This window comes from Xyrauchen texanus, chromosome 13 (genome assembly GCF_025860055.1).
Source record: "Xyrauchen texanus isolate HMW12.3.18 chromosome 13, RBS_HiC_50CHRs, whole genome shotgun sequence".
Lineage (NCBI taxonomy): Eukaryota > Metazoa > Chordata > Actinopteri > Cypriniformes > Catostomidae > Xyrauchen > Xyrauchen texanus.
This window is the reverse complement of record NC_068288.1, coordinates 8308621-8330628: the sequence shown is the minus strand read 5'-3', so window position 1 is coordinate 8330628 and position 22008 is coordinate 8308621. Positions and strand designations below refer to the sequence as shown.

At 38.1% G+C, this 22008-nt stretch overlaps 3 protein-coding genes across 4 annotated transcripts in view; all 3 read left to right on the top strand.

Moving 5' to 3' along the window:
• bin1b (bridging integrator 1b) overlaps positions 1-3467 on the top strand; it is a 53800-nt gene extending 50333 nt beyond the window's left edge. For both annotated transcript variants that reach the window (XM_052140828.1, XM_052140827.1), the window contains one exon: positions 107-3467. In XM_052140828.1, the coding sequence (XP_051996788.1) occupies positions 107-208 (102 nt within the window). In that variant the 3' untranslated portion in view covers positions 209-3467. The remainder of the gene's footprint in view (positions 1-106) is intronic.
• A 543-nt stretch (positions 3468-4010) lies between these two features.
• LOC127653951 (tubulin alpha-1A chain-like) lies at positions 4011-9196 on the top strand. The gene is made up of 4 exons (XM_052140830.1): positions 4011-4158; positions 4391-4613; positions 7357-7505; positions 7606-9196. The coding sequence occupies exons 1-4, from the start codon at positions 4156-4158 to the stop codon at positions 8584-8586; spliced, it is 1356 nt and encodes a 451-aa protein (XP_051996790.1). The 5' UTR covers positions 4011-4155; the 3' UTR covers positions 8587-9196.
• A 2068-nt stretch (positions 9197-11264) lies between these two features.
• On the top strand, positions 11265-14691 carry LOC127653952 (tubulin alpha chain-like). The gene is made up of 4 exons (XM_052140831.1): positions 11265-11423; positions 12669-12891; positions 12981-13129; positions 13548-14691. Exons 1-4 carry the CDS (start codon positions 11421-11423, stop codon positions 14523-14525), a joined length of 1353 nt encoding a protein of 450 aa, XP_051996791.1. The 5' UTR covers positions 11265-11420; the 3' UTR covers positions 14526-14691.
• The last annotated feature ends 7317 nt before the right edge of the window (positions 14692-22008 follow it).

Here is a 22008-nt window from a genome sequence, read left to right as displayed (position 1 = left end):
CACTGGCACACATGCTCAAACATACACACTCACCCATCCAATCAGACAATGATTTTTGCTCTTTCTGTGTGTGTGTGTGTGTGTGTGCGTGTGCGTGTGTGTGTAGGATGAAGGCTGGTTACTGGGTGTAAAAGAGTCACACTGGCTTCAGAATAAAAACCTCCTAGCTAAAGGGGTCTTCCCTGAAAACTTCACCCAGAGACTGTGAGCAGAACAGCCCTCTCAGAATCACCCCATTTTCTCACCATTCTACTGTGATAAAATGTTTTATAAAACATCTTCAAAAATAAGGGCTTCTCACACAAAGCAAACCAGCTCTGTTCTACTTTGGTCCCTTTGGAAGAATTGCTGCAAAAATACTTTATAAAGGTCATTAGGTCGCATTTAGAGAACATCTCATTTTACACAACATTTTTAAAGTGATGTAGATGCAAAAAAATAATTTCCAGGTAGGGATGCAAAATTTATCATTCTTTATATTTTTGGGCCATTTTGGGGAGTTTGTTTAGTACCAGTGTTGCATAGATACTTTGTCAGTAACTGATTATGACACATATCAGTTAATGTTCATCAATTACCCTTTTGCTTAAAGTCAACATGAAATAAAAATTTACCCTATATTTACTTTCATAATGCACGTTTGTGGTCTTATTGTGCTCGAATCATCGGTGCACATTATTGCAAAAAAAGAAAATCATAATCTTTTAGCAAAAAAGAAACGCACTGCTTTCTTTTCTGTTCCGCTAATGTCATAAATCTCTCTTAACCTTTTCCTTCCTACAACCTTGCTTCATTCTTGTATGTAACACTCACTATCTAATCAAGTCCTTCATGTAATTTTATATTGACTTTTAAAACCTAAAAAAAACACCCCTTTTCCTGTTTTTTTCTTTCTTTTTTTTCCTCCTCTTTCAGAATTTGTCTTTTCACCCTATCCTCACTTTTAAAATGAATGTCAAACACTTTGTTCCCCAGCATTACGGGCAATCTTAAAATGTGAAGGGCTGTTCTCCAACCTGTTTTTTCCGTGACATTTCACACATTAATAATTTAATGATATTTGTTCTTTATTTGTTTTGTTATTGATGTCTTCAGGTATAAGACACCAAAGATTCGAAAATAAATTGTATGCTATGGGACAAACCACTGTGGGTAGACTGTAAGAGCTACAGTTTGCTTGAAACACTTTTTGCAATGTACTGTAAAACAAGAGCATTTCAATATTTTGTCATGGATGTTTTATAGATGTTTTAGATTGGTGCGTAAATGTTTTACTCTTATTTAAAGGAGAAGACCAGACAAATCGTATTACCGTAATCTTCCTAATAACTGTCATATTTTAAAATAAAACAATCTGTCAAAAATAGATTAACTTTAGCAAATGATGGAATTTTTTGAGAAAAATAGAATTGGCCTTTTGAAAATGTATTCTGTGATGCACTTATGGCAACAAAGTATTTGGTTATACTCTCTGTTGATGTTATCTGATTGAAAATATGTGGAGGATCTGCTTTGCCAAACTAGTACAGAATCTCCCATTTTGATAAGATCTTGTTTTCCACCAAAACTTTTGCTGCTAATTTGTGAACTAAGTTACTTACATTGTCAGTTCTGACATTGTCAGTATATACCATGTAAATCTGGAATATATATATATCCTCCTCTTTCCTATACCTGTTTACATACCAGAGCAATCTTTTTGTCTTGTTTTACCTCAAAGCTCTGTTTGAATCAGGTTTGAATATTGAATTGAAATCAGGCATTTGAAAGGAACAGTCAGCTGCAGGATGTGTCTATTCATTGTTCTTTCTCACAAAAACATGTGAATGTCCTTCAATTCTCTGAATGTCTAAATGATAAAGGCTCAAAGATTGGGAAAGGGAATGAGTTGAATAGAAGATTTGTTTTCTGTTAATGGCCGATTGTAGACATAGATTACGCATTTTTTTACACTAAGTAATATTCATTAGACAATCACTGACTATCCAGATCTATCCAACCCTAACTCTTCTGACTAGTAAAAATACAATTATATTTAATTTCTCTTTAAGATCCACCCATCAAATTCATGAAAGATTAAAGGGCTTTATTTATCTCAGAACATACCATTTGACAATCTTTGAAAATTCAGATGTACCATGTATAAGTGTTTTTTCCAAATTTAAAAATTGTGTCCTGGGGTGTTTTAGTAGTTTAGGATGTATCTCTGTGAGAAACTGAAACCTGTCTGAGAGACTTTAAGAAGCATATTCAAATTAAAATCAACCTGAACATAAAATCTAGCATCCTCTTGTTCATTTCATGTCATCTGTGTAGTTCAAAAGGATCCATTTAACACATCTTAAGGGCCCTAAATCTAAACTCATTGATTTCTTAATAATTCTAATGTGATTTAAATGATGGCTCAAAAGGCTTGGTTGAAAGCACAGCACTTTCGGAACAATCTTATACCTTGTCCAAGAAAATGTTAAGCCTATTGGCTGTAGAAAGTAGAAGACCAAAATCAAAAGCTACTAAAAGATTGAACAAACCTCCTAGATTCCTATTTGTTTGCATATTAAATGTGCATTTATTGTTATGGTAACTGTGTGGAAACAGATGAGAAATGTTTGTTCCTGGGCTCCATGGCCACCTAGCCTGTTAACAATAACATAGTTTAAGGGTACAATTATGGCATAGTATGTATTGAGACAAAAGAAGAGGGAGCTGTTACAGCTGTAGGCCTGGCTATTAGTGACTCCTTTGAGTCCATATACATTTAATATTAAGCATAAACAAAAAGGAAATCCTTCCTGCGCATAGAAAGAGAGAATGGTTAGAGACTAAATGCATTAGGAGGGAAATCGATATAGGAGAAAGTAAGAATTCAATAAACTAGATTTTTACATTTTCTTAAGAATTGTAAGAGGCACTTATATGTGCAAAAGTTGCCGCCACAATGCCAGGGCTTTGTTGTGCGTTTGCTAGGGTGTTTCTAGACCTGCTGCTATAGCACCCTTAAGTCTTTATGATATTACGGATCATAGAAATGGCTTGGGTCACTTCTATGTATGTAAGTCTCTAGGATTTATTAACACTCTTTATCACCTTTATCAACAAAACTGATTGCTTAGTAAAGTATACAAGTCCTCAACAAGCCACACTATTTAAGGAATCATTTGTGTTTCTAGAACAAACGATATAAGAGAATTTCCATTCTGAAGTTTAATACTCCTAACCCTAATTATGAGCAATAATAATAATAACGGGGTTGCCTCTCCCCCATCCCCGCTGGAATCTACGCCCTTGATATAGTGTACTGTCTGAAAGCTAGGCTATACTTAGTTTTCTGTGCCCTGTCCAGACGAGTTTGCTGCATGCACACTGCAAATGCTTTGTGATACTTTTTAGTACTATCAATGCCAAGGGCATGTGCAGACGACATTTACAGACACGGACTATCCAGTACGCGTGTACCATGCTGAAATGTGCTTCATGCAGAGTGTGTACATTGTGTGCAGTTGAATGTGTAAAAAGGTATCACCAAGCAGTCGTAGTGCGCATGTGTTGAACACGCCCATTTGGGTTCACAGTTAAAAAGAGCATACTTTGAAATGATAGTTCAACGTGCACAAGATGTAAATGCACATACATACGCACATACACCAAAACGAATTATACCCTTACATAAGCGTCAAGATTGTAGTGATCATAAAACACTTCTGAAAGAGTTATTTCAACTGTGCTAAAGGGTTTTAAATTCCTGCATCAGTGAAATCTCACTTCTCTTTCCCCTAAAGTTTGTTTTAAAATGATTCCTAAAAATGTCCAGAATCTCTAAATATATGATCCACCAGTGCAGGGTTAATTATTAATCAATGTGGATGAGTGTCTGCCTGTCAGTGTCTGTTTCTTGCAGGAAACAAGAAGCACTGGGACGTGACGACTACTCGACTAGCCCTGTTTGTTCAGTGCACTCCGGTCATCTGTGATTGGCTCACTTTGAAATCAGCGAGGCAGCTGTTCACATAATTGGACTTAACCCCTGTGTTGCCAACAACAAACCCTGTTACTATGGCATCAGCTTACTCTTTATAAAGCGATGGTATTGTCACAGAGACAGTACACAAGATTTCTCACCCGAACTCCTGACGTCGGCCAGAGGAAACTTTAACAATGGTAGGACTTTTGAAATTATTAATAATCTTTCTGATCCATTATTTATAACTGAATTGTTGTGCTTGACTAGATGTTATTTGACTTTATGTATATATATATTTTAATTAATTTAATAATTAGTTAATTGTATTTTGATTGTGAGGATAAATGTTAATATGCGTTTTAGAAGTATAAAAAAGAAAACTACTCTTGCCGAGTGAAAGTAAGATTACCCTGCTAATTTACTCCCTAGCGTGAGTGCATCTCAGTCCACATAGGCCAGGCAGGTGTGCAAATGGGCAATGCATGCTGGGAGTTGTATTGCCTGGAGCATGGGATCCAGCCAGATGGACAGATGCCAAGTGATAAAACTATCGGAGGGGGAGATGACTCCTTCAACACCTTCTTCAGTGAAACTGGTGCTGGAAAACATGTTCCTAGAGCTGTCTTTGTCGACCTGGAGCCCACGGTCATTGGTATTGAAATTCAAAAGCACTTAATACTATGTCAATGTTTGTACAATTCAGTTCTATACTGAAGAAAAGTATTACATTTTCCACTATTTCGTCACCTGCTAAAAATATGTGGTACAAAACGTTAATCTATTAATGGGTTAGTTCACACAAAAATGAAAATGCTTGCATCATTTACTCAATGTCATGACATTTAAGATGCGTTTTACTTTCCTTTTTCTGTGAACACAAAGATTTTTAAAAGAATAGATGTAGGTCCATAAAATGCAAGTGAATGGTGCCAGGTCTTTGAAGCTCCAGAATCCATCAAACTCTGGTAGTTAAATCATTATCTTCTGAAGTGATCCAGTTGGTTTCGGTGAGAACGGAACAAAATGTTTTCTACTGTACATCTTGACCGCAGTCTCCTTGGCGATCATGATTTCAAGCTCGATATCACTTCCTATAGCACCATCTAGTGCTTTGTGCATCCATCAAGCACTAGGTAGGAAGTGAAGCTGAGCTTGAAATCATGATTGTGCTTAGAGACTACAAAGGGAAGATGTACAGTGTAAAAGGATTTCCAACAATGCTAAAAAATAATACAGCATTGCTGGTCACCAGCTTAAGTTTTGTTTTGTGTGCTTCAGAGGTGGGGGACTCGAGTTACATGACTTGACTCGAGTCGCAAATTTAAGGACTTGCGACTAAATTAAGAAAATTACTTTGACTTGAGAACCATTGACTTGATACTTGACATGAACTGAATGACTAGACAATGACTTGAATGTTTGTTATTATTATTATTTTCAATAACTTATTATAAACAGTAATGAAATGTGTTTAAAAAAATATTGCGACATAAATTAATTCATATGCAAAAAGCCCGCCAGTACCACTGATCTGCATCTGCGTAGTTAAAACACTCACAACGCGCCAAAATAACAGACGATTGTCTAGTTCCCAAAATAATTTCCTTTTGGATATAAAGATTTCGAATTGTAACGTGTGAATAAAAAAATATTTGCCAGATGCACAATATGCAACGCAGAAAATATCAATACAACCGCCACACAACCTCAAATTTCATCAGACGTTTAAAAAAACCACAAGGAAAGGTAAGAAAATTGTTTCGTTATAATTTCATTATCCAGAAATATGTACAATTATTGTTCAAATGTTTGAGGGTTGTTCGTAAATTACAATTTTGTTACGCGACAAGATTGAAATGACCCGAAATTGCCTCTAAATGTGTGTGTGTCTTTTCTAAACCTTCTCAACAATACACCATAACCATTTGTTGGCAATATAAAAACATAACAGGCAGATTTGCAGTCACAACATTTTATTTAAAACTTATACTACGCTGTTGAATGCTTGATTCTGATTGGTTGAGAACGTTCTAAGGTGTGCAATTATTTACTCCGCTTCGTGTCGTGACCGCATTACCACCCCGGGTGTGCATTATTTTTCTAATAATTCAACGGCCCGTCGTCAATTATTCCTTACATGACAAGTAGTATAAAATATACAGAATGATTCGTGTCGAAATCCAAGTGCTCTCATATTGATTATGACTTCTGAAGACTTTAACTAAAGCCTTTGAAAGCAATACCTTTATGACGATTATGACTGTCTTCAGAAAAGTTTCGATGGCATTTTCTTTTCATCTTACATCCGTCTTATGCCTAATTAAGTATTGTTTATAAGCGCAGGCTGCTTTGTGTACAGGCGTTACCAGGGTAACAGCTATATTTCTGCTGTTCCATAAGCGCCACTTACTGTCAGAGAGCGAATTTGCATTTTCATTCAGCCCGTCTGCCGTTTTTGTTAAATCAATGTGAAAATCTGACCGCATTTTTACACAGCAAATCTAAAGAGGTCTAGACTAATTATATATATATATATATATATATATATATATATATATATATATAGTATATATATATATATATATATATATATATATATATATATATATAATGTTAGTATTACACATTACTGTTATACAATTCATATAAAAAAATTTATGTAAAGATATGTATACAAGTATAGAAATATATTTTCAGAGCAAAAATAAATATTTATTTAAAAAATTAAGCTCCTATTTATTTTAGTACTGTGGCTTGGCTCGACTTGACTTGAAACTCATCAGGACTTGACTTGCTTGATTTGTCTGCACTGCACTTGAGACTTTACTCAAGACTCTATGGTTAAGACTTGAGACTTGCTTTTGACTTAAACATGTGTGACTTGCTCCCACCTCTGGTGTGCTGGTCCCCTAGCATGGCATGCTGGTGACCCTAGCTTCACCTGAAAGACCATGCTTGTCAGTCAACTTCACCAGCTGGGTTTTGCTGGTGAAAAGCATGGCTATGCTGGTCCACCAGCTAGACCAGCACCTAACCAGCATTAACCAGCTTAGACCAGCATGGGAATTGCATGCTGGTTAAGATGGATTTTTGTTTAGCAGGGAATTTGGTCTCCTCTTACCCAAAACCATTGGTCACTTCAGAAGACACTGATTAAAACGCTGGAGTCTTATGGATTGCCTTTATGCTGCTTTTATTTGCTTTTTGGAGCTTCAAAGGCCTAGCTACCATTTACTTGCATTGTATGGACATAGCTGGGATATTCTTCTAAAATCTTTGATTATGTTGAGCAGAAGAAAGAAAGTTATAAACATGCCATGATGGTTATAAATGAATTTTCATTTTTGGGATAACTATCGCTTTAAGATTTATAATAAAGTACACTGGTTTTCCAGATGAGGTACGCACAGGAACCTACCGCCAACTGTTCCACCCTGAGCAGCTGATCACTGGTAAGGAAGATGCTGCCAACAATTACGCCCGTGGGCATTACACCATTGGCAAGGAGATCATTGACCTGGTGCTTGACAGGACTCGCAAACTGGTGAGACACACTAGGGGTCTAGAACAAATTACAAAACCTGACTAACAAGATACATTTTTCTGGGGTAGGAATATTACTTACTTATGATTTTATCTGGCAGGCTGATCAGTGTACTGGGCTCCAGGGCTTCTTGATCTTCCACAGTTTTGGTGGTGGCACTGGCTCTGGCTTCACCTCCCTCCTTATGGAACGACTCTCTGTCGACTACGGCAAGAAGTCAAAACTTGAATTTGCCATTTATCCAGCCCCTCAAGTCTCAACTGCGGTGGTAGAGCCCTACAATTCCATACTTACCACCCACACCACCTTAGAGCACTCTGACTGTGCCTTCATGGTAGACAATGAAGCCATCTATGATATCTGCCGTAGAAACCTCGATATTGAGCGCCCCACCTACACAAACCTCAACAGGCTGATTGGGCAAATCGTGTCCTCCATCACAGCATCCCTGCGTTTTGACGGAGCCCTGAATGTAGATCTGACCGAGTTCCAAACCAACCTGGTGCCCTACCCACGTATCCACTTCCCTCTGGCCACCTACGCCCCCGTGATCTCTGCAGAGAAAGCCTACCATGAGCAGCTGTCCGTTTCCGAGATCACCAATGCTTGCTTCGAGCCAGCCAATCAGATGGTAAAGTGTGACCCTCGTCATGGCAAGTACATGGCATGCTGTCTGTTGTACCGTGGAGATGTTGTTCCAAAAGACGTCAACTCTGCCATCGCCACTATCAAGACAAAGCGGACCATCCAGTTTGTGGACTGGTGTCCCACTGGCTTCAAGGTGGGCATCAACTACCAGCCCCCAACTGTGGTTCCTGGAGGAGATCTGGCTAAGGTGCAGCGTGCCGTGTGTATGCTGAGCAACACCACAGCCATTGCTGAAGCTTGGGCTCGTCTGGATCACAAGTTCGATCTGATGTATGCCAAGAGGGCTTTTGTCCACTGGTATGTGGGTGAAGGTATGGAGGAAGGTGAGTTCTCAGAAGCCAGAGAAGACATGGCTGCCCTGGAGAAGGATTATGAAGAGGTGGGCACTGACAGTGTCGGAGATGAGGGAGAGGAAGAAGGAGAGGAGTACTAAAGAAATTCTTGAAAATATATGGCAAGAAACATCATAGATCTACATAGCTTTCACAAATATTATTTTCAGAATAACAAAATATTGGTTTGTTTATTTGAAAGCTGTATTTGACATGTATGCACTCTGCCATTTTAATGTCCATGTTTTCAAGATATTGGGTTTTGATTTTAAAGTGTCCATCTGTGTTTTTTTTTTTTTTTTTGTTCAATGCACAAGTATGAACAAATCTTCCACATGACACATTCCAGCTTCCCAAGTGGATGTGAAGTCCACTAGGGTTAAGGCTTTATCTTTAGCCTCTAAAGAATTAAAATGGGTGTTTTGTTTGTTTGTTTTCACTGAGTTGGTTGTCACTTGGCTAATAGTTTACATAAAAATACTGGTCATCAGCAGATAAAATAGCCATTAATGTGAACACTGTAACAAACTGCAGTGACTGACAAAAAAAGTTGAGAATTGTTACAGTACTAACCACTACAGTGCAAAAAGCTTTTGTTTCTCGGTTTAATTGTTCTGGGGTAAGAATAAAAGAATGGGCTTTACTGAGCCACCTGCAGACTTGTGTATTGTCTTCAGAATTCAAATGCTTACCGAATAAAGGGAATGCAAATGAAAGAGTATGCATTAAATGGGTGCCATTGAATCAATCAACACACATATACATTTATTTTATTAAAATTTATATGGCTCTTAAGATATCTAAAGTATGTGTGAGAGGCCCTTATACAGATTATAAATTTAGATTAATTTTCTATCTATAACCCAAAAATGAAACCTAAAACAAATAAATCATTTATTTTTGAGTATCTGCATAAAAAAGATGTTTAAAAGTGCCAGTTAACAAATTAACTGTGGATTTGGGATGATTTCACATGCAAAGGCTCTTTTGAAGAAAATGGTTTAGTAAATCTCAATGCAAAGCCCCTAAAATTCTAAGCCGTGTAACTATAAACAAATTGTGGAAGATAATTGGTAAAAAGGGAATGTATGGCTTTTCTCTAACAGTGAAGTGACGGTAGCTCAGCATTCTAAGGCGGTTGTTTTCTGTGTTGTGAGATTGCAAACTGTCCAGACAAAGAAATGTGAACTCCACTAACAATGGTCTAATTTACATTAAAGATAAACTATTTAGTAGATGCAAAGCAAGCCCTTAAAAGCTCCTTTTTACATACAGTTCCTTTCACTGAACTTCAGATTCAAATGAATCTCTCCCACCCAGTCAGATGCAGGAACGCTATACAGTCAGTAATAATAATATGATATTAACTTTATACCCTTTTATAGTTACTGCCCTTGTTTATACTCACACACATTGGCCTCCACTTACACAAAAGCAGTATTACCAGGCATTCCAGCCATTCTTCATTAAGTCCTTCTCTAAACATTTGGGCTTAACCTAGCAGCAAATCCTTGAGCAGGACAAGAATGAGGGAGCTTTAATTATTGCAAAACTCAGTGATTTACATTTTAACATATTGTACAACACACACAAACACACTTCTCCAGTTAAGAGCACATCTGCTGAGGCTTCCTGCAAAGCAGAACTGTAGACATATCTGTCAGAGTGCAAAGTTCATGGAACAGATATTCATGGGCTGACATCATCCATCAGTCTATGTAAATGTGGTTCTGCGATACGTTTTCAGAGACCAGATGTCAAATAAATAAATGTTAGCCCCAAATTTTACCTGTATAAAAACAATAACTCATTAAACCCAAATGCTTAGGGGTCCATGTTTATGGTAGTTATGGCCCTGTCCACTGGCAAGAGATTGCTTAAAAACAGATGGCTTCTTATCTCTCTGAACTAGCTGGGTAAATTAATTTGCAGTCTAATATTTATTTCCCCACCAAAACTTTGTGAGTAGTGCTTACATTTTATAGTCAACTGTTGACTTTACACAGTATACTATCTGCTGGTTACAGGTCTGTTCTGATAGGGTCACAGACTGCACAGAAATACTGATGCAAATAATACAATGCAAACAACCATATCATGCATAGTAACGATAGCAAAATAAACAAGTTTATTAACTGTAAAAGAGAGAAGAAACCCCTTCCCATTTATTTTGTTGCTGACGTCAATGGCTGTGCATCCAGTCAAACTCAGCAGTATTTTGGAGCAAATTAATTTGTAACTGCACTATAGCTTATACTAAGACAATATATGGCCCAGGGTGTGTTCCATGTGTTAGGCTGGTAAATCACACATCTGTTGTTGTTTATGCATTTACATAATTTACCAATTCATGTCATAATAATTTAGCAAATTGTTGGGCCTATTCAGTTCATGTAATTTTATAGCATTTCAAGTTTGATTACAAGAACATTTGGTTACTTTTTGTGGTATTGGACACTGCTTGATATCCCATGTAAAATCTTGGTCCTGAAGTATGTCGAGAAACAATGGACTGTCTTATAAGAACATTGGTAGAAATGGCTATCGTCTGACTGAAACCCAAGAGCAGCCTCATTTCTAATGGGTGTGATGTAGTCTAATGTAGCTAATTCAAATATAAATATATGTGTAGGTTGTAGTGTTATCCCCTTTTTAACACATTAAATTAAGAATTTCTTCCTTTGTTTTAACTTACTCTGGGTTTTTTTCCATTCTCTTTCAGTCCTCCTCTGTCTGACTCCGAATTGGGGGTAGGTTTACATAAAAACGACCGCCCAAAATGTCCCTCACTCTCGCGCTAACATGTGATGTAATAGCCCAGCCTCTCCTCCATCCGGTCGCGCTGCCATATAAACGGATCTTAGCGCCTTCCACCACAATCCTGCCTTCATCCTCCGAATCCTTAACGTCGGTCTGAAGGAAATAACCTAACAAAATGGTAAGTCGTATGCTCACCGTTATTCTACGCATATATTTTCAGTAAATATAGCGGATTTCTTTTTTTATTTTATTTTAAATAACACATTTTCGTGTACACTACCAGATGATTGTGCTTGGCATGTTTTAATAACCTTTAACATGTTAAATATGAATTACAGTTCTGTTTAAGATAACTTGACATTGTGTTAGTTCGATCCGATATTGCTTTATCGTGTTTTGAACAATTTAAGCCACTGGGCGTCAGCGAGAGTCTAGCGCGCACGCGCAACAGTGGGAGCTTTGGGAGTGTGGCGCACTTTCTGAAGACACGTAGAACAAAGAAAAATGCGTAAAAACGAATAATATTCCTGTGTTAATCTTAAAAACATCCTCTTATCATATTTTAATTCATTTGGGATGACGAACAGTCGCTTATTAAGTATTACGTTTTTGTTAGATGAGCAGGGTGGGAGAGCAGCTGCGTCAAAATTCAGTCGAGGATAAAGGTCTGAGGCGCAATCAAAGATCTTTTTTTTTTCTTCTCTCTCCTCCCTATTGTCTATTGTCATCGTAATGCAGAACGATGGGTGGGACAAGCAGGTTGGGGGAAGGGACCGGCCCTGCCCTGTGGCGTTGCGTTGGGGCAAAGAGAACCACATTCACAAGTCATTCTCTCGTTTAACTGTGTAAAATGAGTACTGGAAATGGATTGCTCGCGAGTGAGACTGAGTGCAAATGACGACATGTCTCCATGGAGTTGGAGCTTAGTCAGCATTTAAGCACTCATACGCCAATGCAGATAAAGCAAGACTGGAACAGCTGCAGGGCTGGTCCAGTGTAACCGGTGGAGAACAATAATGGTATTGATCCAGATGCAGCGCGATTGATTTTCTGAAATGGGTCATTTTATGCAATACTATTACGAGGCACAGAGTGTGTCTGACATGTCAAATTCAGTCAAGCAAACGGAATTCCCTTTCTTTAGGCACATTCCTTTGTATGTAATATCAAGATCCGTGAAAACAGTCCCCTCCCTGCGTTCAAGGGCACCATTCAAATGCATTCATAACCGCTTTACATATGAAACATCCTACACTGTGATTTTTTTTTTTCTCCATTTCCTGTCTAGACCTATTTATTCATAGCCTTTTGTGTGTAAATGCGTGTTCATTAAATGTTTTTATCCATTTACTCAGTTGAACGATTCCAGTGTCTCTAGTTGCTGATGCTAATCATCTCTGGGGATTTTTCTCTCTCTTTCCAGCGTGAATGTATTTCAATGCACGTTGGCCAGGCCGGAGCCCAGATGGGCAATGCATGCTGGGAGTTGTATTGCCTGGAGCATGGAATCCAGCCAGATGGTCAAATGCCCAGTGACAAAACCATTGGAGGTGGAGATGACTCCTTCAACACCTTCTTCAGCGAGACTGGTGCTGGAAAACATGTCCCAAGAGCTGTCTTCGTTGACCTGGAGCCCACCGTCATTGGTAATCATAATTATGCTAAGTTTAGTTATACTCAAACTATACAGTTATACTCCAAGTATAATTATATAATAATATAATTATTTCCCCAGATGAGATTCGCACTGGTACCTACCGTCAGCTGTTCCACCCTGAACAGCTGATTACTGGTAAGGAAGATGCTGCCAACAATTACGCCCGTGGTCACTACACTATTGGCAAGGAAATCATTGACCTGGTGCTTGACAGGACTCGCAAACTGGTGAGACATGCAAACTGCCACCCTTTTATTATTTTTCTAGCCATAAATGGTAAATGTGCTGATTTGCACATGGATGTTTAGGTGTGTTAATATTTGATTAGTTTTATAGGGGACCTTCTAGTTCAGAAAGTGTGTGTGTGTGTGTGTGTGTGTGTGTGTGTGTGTGTGTGTGTGTGTGTGTGTGTGTGTGTGTGTGTGTGTGTGTGTGTGTGTGTGTACATGCATGCATACACCACACACACGTATATGTATGTTCGTTCCAATAATGTTTTATAGACACATATGTTTATGTATTTAAAGGATAATATTAATTGCTTGTCACTATGGATTACATTTTCAAAAGTGAGAATCACAGATTCTGTCATTTGTTACATTTCCCATCTAATAAAATGCGTAATGTAAAATTTTATGTTTCTAGGCTGATCAGTGCACGGGGCTCCAGGGCTTCTTGATCTTCCATAGTTTTGGTGGTGGCACTGGCTCTGGCTTCACCTCCCTGCTTATGGAACGACTCTCTGTCGACTACGGCAAGAAGTCAAAGCTTGAGTTTGCTGTATATCCAGCTCCCCAAGTGTCTACAGCTGTGGTAGAGCCCTACAACTCCATCCTCACTACCCACACCACCTTAGAGCACTCTGACTGTGCCTTCATGGTGGACAACGAGGCAATCTATGACATCTGCCGTAGAAACCTCGACATCGAGCGCCCCACCTACACTAACCTCAACAGGCTGATCGGGCAAATCGTGTCCTCCATCACAGCATCCCTGCGTTTTGACGGAGCCCTGAATGTAGATCTGACTGAGTTCCAAACCAATCTGGTGCCCTACCCACGTATCCACTTCCCTCTGGCCACCTACGCCCCAGTGATCTCTGCGGAGAAGGCCTACCATGAGCAGCTCTCTGTGGCTGACATTACCAATGCTTGCTTCGAGCCAGCCAATCAGATGGTGAAGTGTGACCCTCGTCATGGAAAGTACATGGCATGCTGTCTGTTGTACCGTGGAGATGTTGTTCCAAAAGACGTCAACTCTGCCATCGCCACTATCAAGACAAAGCGGACCATCCAGTTTGTGGACTGGTGTCCCACTGGCTTCAAGGTGGGCATCAACTACCAGCCCCCAACTGTGGTTCCTGGAGGAGATCTGGCTAAGGTGCAGCGAGCCGTGTGTATGCTGAGCAACACCACAGCCATTGCTGAAGCTTGGGCTCGTCTGGATCACAAGTTCGATCTGATGTATGCCAAGAGGGCTTTTGTCCACTGGTATGTGGGTGAAGGTATGGAGGAGGGTGAGTTCTCAGAAGCCAGAGAAGACATGGCTGCCCTGGAGAAGGATTATGAAGAGGTGGGCACAGACAGTGTTGGAGAGGAGGATGAAGAAGGAGAGGAATATTAAGTAGATGCCACATTGTGGCTTGTTGATCTCTGCTCAACCAAGCAAGACAACTTGTGCCCAGTTTTAAAAATGTAGGAGTTGTTCTGTGTTAAAACAACATTCCATGAAATAAATTATGTTATTTTTATTTGATCATGGTGTTCAATAAAAATGAAGAAAAAAAATATATGGCAGTTTCCTTTGTTTTATCACTATAAAATGTTTAGAAGTTTGTCTGACCGGTTTTGATACAATGAAGCAATTCTAACTGTGATACTCCAGGTGGTTTCACAGTTTTGTCATCCGACCAGGGAAAGAGGGGCTTGGTCATTTCACCATCTGACTGGGGTGAAAGGCATCAAGTTTCTGAGGGGTGTTTTTCAAATGGTATTACTGGCAATCTGTTGGCAACCAAAGTGTATAATCCACAGTGTTGCTTAGAGGAAGGGTTTCACAGCTACACATAAGTAGGTTGTCTGCAATCTAACTAGCCTTATAACCACCATCTAAAGGTTTGGTTTATAAAATGCTAATCTATTAGCAAATGCATCTGCTACAGAGCATTCAAAAGCAACTGTACCTCATTGGAAACAAGAAGGGAAATTTATTGTATCTAATAATCTCTTGCACAAAAGCTTAATATCTTGTGATGTGATATAAAATTATTTCAGGAAAAGTAATAAAAAATAAAAAAAAACGGGGATTACAGTAAAGCACAATGCATGTAAATTGGGCCAGTCCATAAACATTATAAATGCCATGTTTAAAAAGCATAGCCATAACAACCAAAATAGCATGTTAACATGATTTTAGCGTGAAAATAATTTACTAATCTTATCTATGTAAAGTTTGATCAAACAAAGGGATTTTAATACGGAATATAACTTCACAGATGATTAGTCCGTGATTTTATAACTACAATAAACACATACTGTTAACATGTTGTAACTACTTTTGAATCCGTTTTTATTGTAATGTTTATGGAGTGACCCCATTCAGTTCCATTGTAAGAGCCTTTCTTTTTAAGAAACGAGGGTACACCCCTAAGGATTTGGTGCCCTACGCAAACTGCGTAATATGCGAATAGGGAGTGGCGGCTCAATTGGAGCTTTACTTACATACTCAACAGGACATCGCTAAAAAAATAAAAAAATTCTACAAAACGAATATTGTCAACAAAACAATTCCAGGCATTTAAGCATTAAGCCTATTGATGAAAAGGGTCTTTAAGATCATGAGATACATTCAATTGACTTTTGACGTACTGTGGTACCGACTGCCATGGAGCCAAAGAAATAATATTGTTGCCGCAACCAGGCTAATCTTTTCCAGTCTCCTGCTTCGGATATAGTTTACTGATTAAACATGCACTGACGATAAATGCGGTTGTGTGTTTGTCTTTGTGTGTGGAACGGGAGAGCCGATGTCATGATAAATAGACCTTTTCTTACAGACTGTGATGACGCGTTTCCGCCTTATTTAGCCGCGTTAATCTCGCAATTTTTTTTTATATTATACATTTTTTAAATGTTGAGCGTAAATTTATAACATTATGCTTTGTGTTATATTATCCTGGAATTAGTTTAAAAAAACGAATTACCCCAGCTATGAGTGGGTTTCTATTACGGCTGCTGACAGAGTGACATTACATTTGGCATCTCCCATATTACGGTCATCCACCGCTCTCTTTTTTTTTCCCCCTCTTCTGGAAAGTCATTCAGATGTAAGATTGGATTTTTTCTTTTGGTCTTGAAGCAAATGGGTAAGTGAAAATAATGTTTCTTGTGATCTCCCATCAATGGCAGCTGGCGCATTTTAAGTCTAGGCCTTCATGCCAAAACACAGTTGTACAATTAATAATCATACATTACGTGGCAGTCAACTTATAATACAATTTGACATTTTAAAAACATGTTCACACACGAAAGCCAGAACCAAGGAGGTGTAATTTGAAGAAAATCAAATATTTGCAATAAAAACTTTGCTTGGAATAAAATGTTTCGCAAGGGTACACGGTTACTTTTCAAAACTTGATCTGACACTGAATGCTCAAGAAGCAAATTTTACACTTAAGAAAATCCTGATGTTGCATTAACAATGGAAAAAGCACTTACCAATTTGCTTGAAGTGAAAATCAGTCCTCATTTCCTGTTTACTGTACATCTTAGGGTTTTAAATCCATAAGGCAATCTTTCGACAGCATCTCGTGCTCGTCACTTTCAAATTAAGTACATCACTTAGAACGTAATTTTCACTGCACAACAGATGACAGACCAGAGGTCAGTCATTTCAGCAGCATGGCAGCTGTGTGAAGTTCTGACCATCTGCAGAGGCTGAATTTCAGATTTGAGCTTCAGATACGTTGAAATATTTGTGCGACTAGACTGTATATGCCCGCCTGACTGAATGTGACGTTTTCATTCAATACTATGAGCACGAAGTGAGAAACACTAAAGTTTAGGACAAAAAAAACAAAAAAAAATTCTAAACACCTGCTACTTCTTTGGACAGATATGAAGTCAAAAATGATCATTCCCATTGCTAACTTTCTTCAAAGCGTGAGTGCCTTCTCCCATGCAATGGTCATTGTGTGACTGTGGCAAAAAAAATTACATATTTCAAGGCAGTTCCAAAGTGAAATGCCACTCTGTGGGGCTAAAAGCGAGTGAAACGTTCTCCCGAACAGATGAGGTTTTTCTGGTTAATTCTCTATCGAGATTTAAATAAATAAATTTATTTTTAAATTTAAAAAATTTATAAATTTAAATTTATTTAATCTAAACCTTAATCCTAAACCTAGCTGATAGTGTCAGAAAAAGCAAATGTGAGATGAAATACACCATGTCATTTTGTGGTGTTTCTATGGCAATTTTGGCTCACATGTCAACTTGCATCATCTTCAGGACTCTTACCCCTGTCCTTTTATCACATGCAACACTCTCAGTTGAGCTACTGCACAATTTGATCACACTTGAACATGATTGGAAAAGTAGTTGGTTATATAATGCAAATGTTAAAACGAGTCATGTGCTATAGTAAAAGTGTTTATACGTTTATATCCTGGGGAGCTCTGTAGCACCAACTTTTGACAAAAGTTGTTGGGTCAGTTTCTTATATGGTCAACAAACTTGTGACTTAAATTGTTCTCATCAAGCCGGACAACTTTCAAAATGACAGTCATTAGCTCCGCCCAACAGGAAGTCTGTCATTTTGGATTGAATGTGCATTTTTTGAAAATGGTAGGCCCTGAACTTTTGAATAATCCTAAGAGATTCATGTGATTGTCACCAAATGTAGTCAATGTTATGCCAAGACATTGAACATGCTAAATTGCGAACTGATTTTTGATATATTGAATGGCGTTGTCATGGCTAGGCAATAAATTAAGGTAAATAAATGGGAAACAGGATTTGTCTCATATCTTCTGTGTGCATTTGATTTAGATCAAAATTGATCTGTATGCTTGGTCTTGGGGCTGATCGCATGGATGTGGCTACTGTGGGCCACAACACCACCAACTGGCAGCAGGAATTGTGGCACTTACAACACACTTTGAAATAATCCTTTTACATTTACCCAAATTGTTTCAAAATTGTTTAATGTCTGAACACCGCTGATTCAAATTTTTGAAGGGGTTCCAGATCTATTAAATAGTGTTGCCAAGGCAACACATTAAATATTACAAAAAAATTTTCTCCCCAATTCTCAATGCAAGGTGGCGTAGTGAGGCCTCAATCCGGGTGGTGGAGGATGAATCTCAGTCGCCTCCACGTCTGAGGCTGTCAACCCGCACATCTTATCATGTGGCTTGTTGAGCACTTTACTACGGAGACATAGCGCGTGTGGCTCTTCACACCATTCACTGCGGCATCCACGCACAACTCACCACACGCCCCACATTATAGCGACCACGAGGAGGTTACCCCATGTGACTACCCTCCTTAGCAACCGGGCCAATTTGGTTGCTTAGGAGACCTGGCTGGAGTCACGCAGCATGCCCTGGGATTCAAACTCGTGAACTCCAGGGGTGGTAGTCAGCGTCTTTACTCACTGAACTACCCAGGCCCCTAAATAATACAAATTTCTTTGAAGATTCTGCCACTTGTCTTGCTTAACACTTGTATTTTCATTATGTTTGAATAAATAAGTATTTAAAAATAACTATTGAATGTTTTATTTTAAAAGTATTGGGGGGCCGATTTTGGCCCCACACTCTAACAGTTTGATTGTACAGAAATTAGGATTTATTTTTTAACAAATATTACATCATTTTCATAACTTTTTAAAAGCTCTAAATTTGTGCTGTTTTTTTACAATTACTTTTATTTATTTTTTTGTTGCCTGATTTACCTCAAAAATACTAAACTATACAATTAATTTGCATATAAAATTAGAAATGTATGTTGAAATTTATGTTATATTCATGAACATTTATATTACTCAATTATATATATGGAGAGCTGGATGTGTTAGGGGCAGATTTCTGCCATGTCCTGGTAAGAAATATATATATATATATATATATATATATATATATATATATATATATATATATATATATATATAGATAGATAGATAGATAGATAAAATTAAGTGAAATTACAATATATAACCAGTAGGTGGCTACGGAGGACCATTCGTATGTCTGGTTGTGGCAAACACATTTTCTTTTTCTTACCTAAGTAATGCATTTGGACAGAGCCGGAGTGGGATTCATATTCAGCCCGGGATGTCATGTCCAAGTCAGCCAAATCCCAAAAGGGGGGTTGGAGGTGAAGATGATAACAATAAAATAAGATCACAGCAAAAATATGCAATTACTTGACAATTATGTCATTATACCACATATGGCATTCACTATCATCACTGTCATAAGACTTCATTGTATGTGTTGTAAAAAGGGATATTTGATAATTTCCTCACCCTCATGCCATCCCAGCTGTGTATGACTTTCTTCTGCAGAACATGAATGAAGATGTTTAGAAGAATATCTCAGCTCTAATTAGAGATTTTTTTTAGTTAGAAGTTAACCATGGTTTTAATATTTATGCATTTACATTTATGTATTTGGAAGACGCTTTTATCCAAAGCGATTTACAGAGCCCTTATTACAGGGACAATCCCCCTGGAGCAACCTGGTGCCTTGCTCAAGGACACAAAAGGTTTAAAAAAAAAAAAAAAAAAAATGTCCTGCATAAAGTGAGATTTTGTCTAATATACTAAATTATATATTAGATTGAATCAGGTTTAATGATCCCAAAACCATTAAAAAATATTTAATCCAAGAAATACATTTTTCCTAATGTAGGCTATAATTTATAGTTTTTTCTCTGCAAGCAAGCAATGTCGGAAGACGTTATCCACAACCACTTATCTAATGTCAGTATTTCATTTTTATGTTTCACTAATCATTAAGGTGTGGATTTGGCTTTGGAAACTGAACAGCAGTTGTGCACCACTTTATCCCAGAGCAGAAATCGAAAGCATTTCCACTATGAATTTCTCTTTACAAGAGAGCGGAAATCTTTACCAATCAAATGTTCAATTGTATAATGGAGGCATGAAAGCAGAATTCTGCACCTGCAAATTAGGACACACTGATCTGCAAGATCATACCTTTATTAGTTTTGATTCAGGGATTCTGTGTTCTCCAGGATTCAAGGAAATATGCTTTGCCAATGTAAAGTATTATTAAGCTTACATATTCAATTGAGGGTGCTTTGACGTTTGCACCCCTGCAGAACCAGCCCTGCATCTAGCTGGCAGCTGCACTGACATGACTGCAAAAACAACAAGATACCTTACTATCTACTTATCTGTTCATTTACTATCAAATGGTAGTTTTGCCTACTAGCTCACCTTTTGATGCGCTACCATGTTCGCATGTTCCTCGTGCTTTCTGGCAATGTGATTCTTAAGATTCCAAAGGGAATCTTTGTTAACTCTCACAGTCTCTACACTCCCTTTTGATTTGCTCTCCTTCCTCGTTCTTAGCTTTAATTTGTTTACAGTACTGTGCAAATGTTTTAGGCACTTGTGAAAAATGTTGCATAATTCAATTAACATCATTCAAATTCTAGTAAACATAAAAAAAAGCCAAATCAATATTTGGTGTGACCAACTTCGCCTTCAAAACGGCACCAATTCTCCTAGGGACACCTGGACACCGTTTTTCTTGGTTGTTGGCAGAGAGGATGTTTGGGAGTCTAAAATGTATATTTCCTATTGACACACTACAGCCAAATATATAAATGACCATCTTAAGACAAAAGTTTTTGCTAAACATCTTATGTGCCTAAGACATTTGCAACTTCATTAAAACAATGATTGAGCATAACCACAGGCCTATTGCTTATTCACATTGCGCATTCTGGGTTGAGTGAGCAGACTGAAGTGAGTGGAATCTTCAAAAAGGCACTCCCTACTTAGGTGAAATCACCACCATTCTGCTCCACGTTCTGCTCAAATGCTCTGGTTCTTGCACAACCCTACAGTTTGCATATGCCACACGAGACACTAAACAGAACCTTTATGTGGGCACAGCCATCGTCACACAAAGGCCACACACATAACACCAACTCATGATCCTCTGTATACATAACTGCAGAACGGGATAGATCAGCCGTCACTACCAAGTTCTGTATTATCAATAACTGTAACTTGAAGATAATAGTAGTTTTTTTTAATCCTGTGTGATGTATTTGTCTAAGTCAGATGAAAGTTTAGAGTGCATGTAGTGTATTGTACAAAGTGGGCCTCTCTCCTCTGGCTGGCACTCAGCTTATCTGTCATGCACAGTCCAGAGAAGAGGCTTCCAGATCTGCCACAAACTATTAGGAAAACAAGTTAATGCACTGGTCATGTCTGTTATATGATTCCAGAGAGACACTAAACAAACCCTCAAGGAAATAAGCATGTGCTATTATACAAATTAGATTTGAGCTCAAAATGTAAGTTTGGGTGTGTGTAGGCTTTCACAGGTCAACTATTCTTGCTGATTTTAAATGTATAAATGTACATTTGGACAGTTTTGACTCACTTCACACAAGCTCTTTGGTATTTCCTTTATTTTATAAAAACTTCAGGGCTTTACAAAAACAGCTACAGAAATCTCATATAAGTTCTCACCTCACACTTTATAAATACTGTAAATGTGAACTCTGTAACCCTCTCACAGGGGAAATGCAGTATAATGGGGTGTCTGATTCACAGAGAGGAGGCAGGGGTAAATCCATCCTACCAATAGTAAATCCTGCCATTTATGGGCATCTATGCAGAACCCTGTATCGTCCCAATTATAACAGAATCCTTAATAGCATTTGCAATTTATCAAAGGGTATTTTTACTGGTTAGCCATTATATTCAGAACAATGGCCTTACTGCTAACAGGGTAGTGTATCCTTCTGCTCTGTATCAAATAGCGTTGTTGTTTTGCACAAAAACGTATCACACATGGGGCAACAACCACTGAAGTACCCAAAAATGACATTTCTGTCATCAGTTA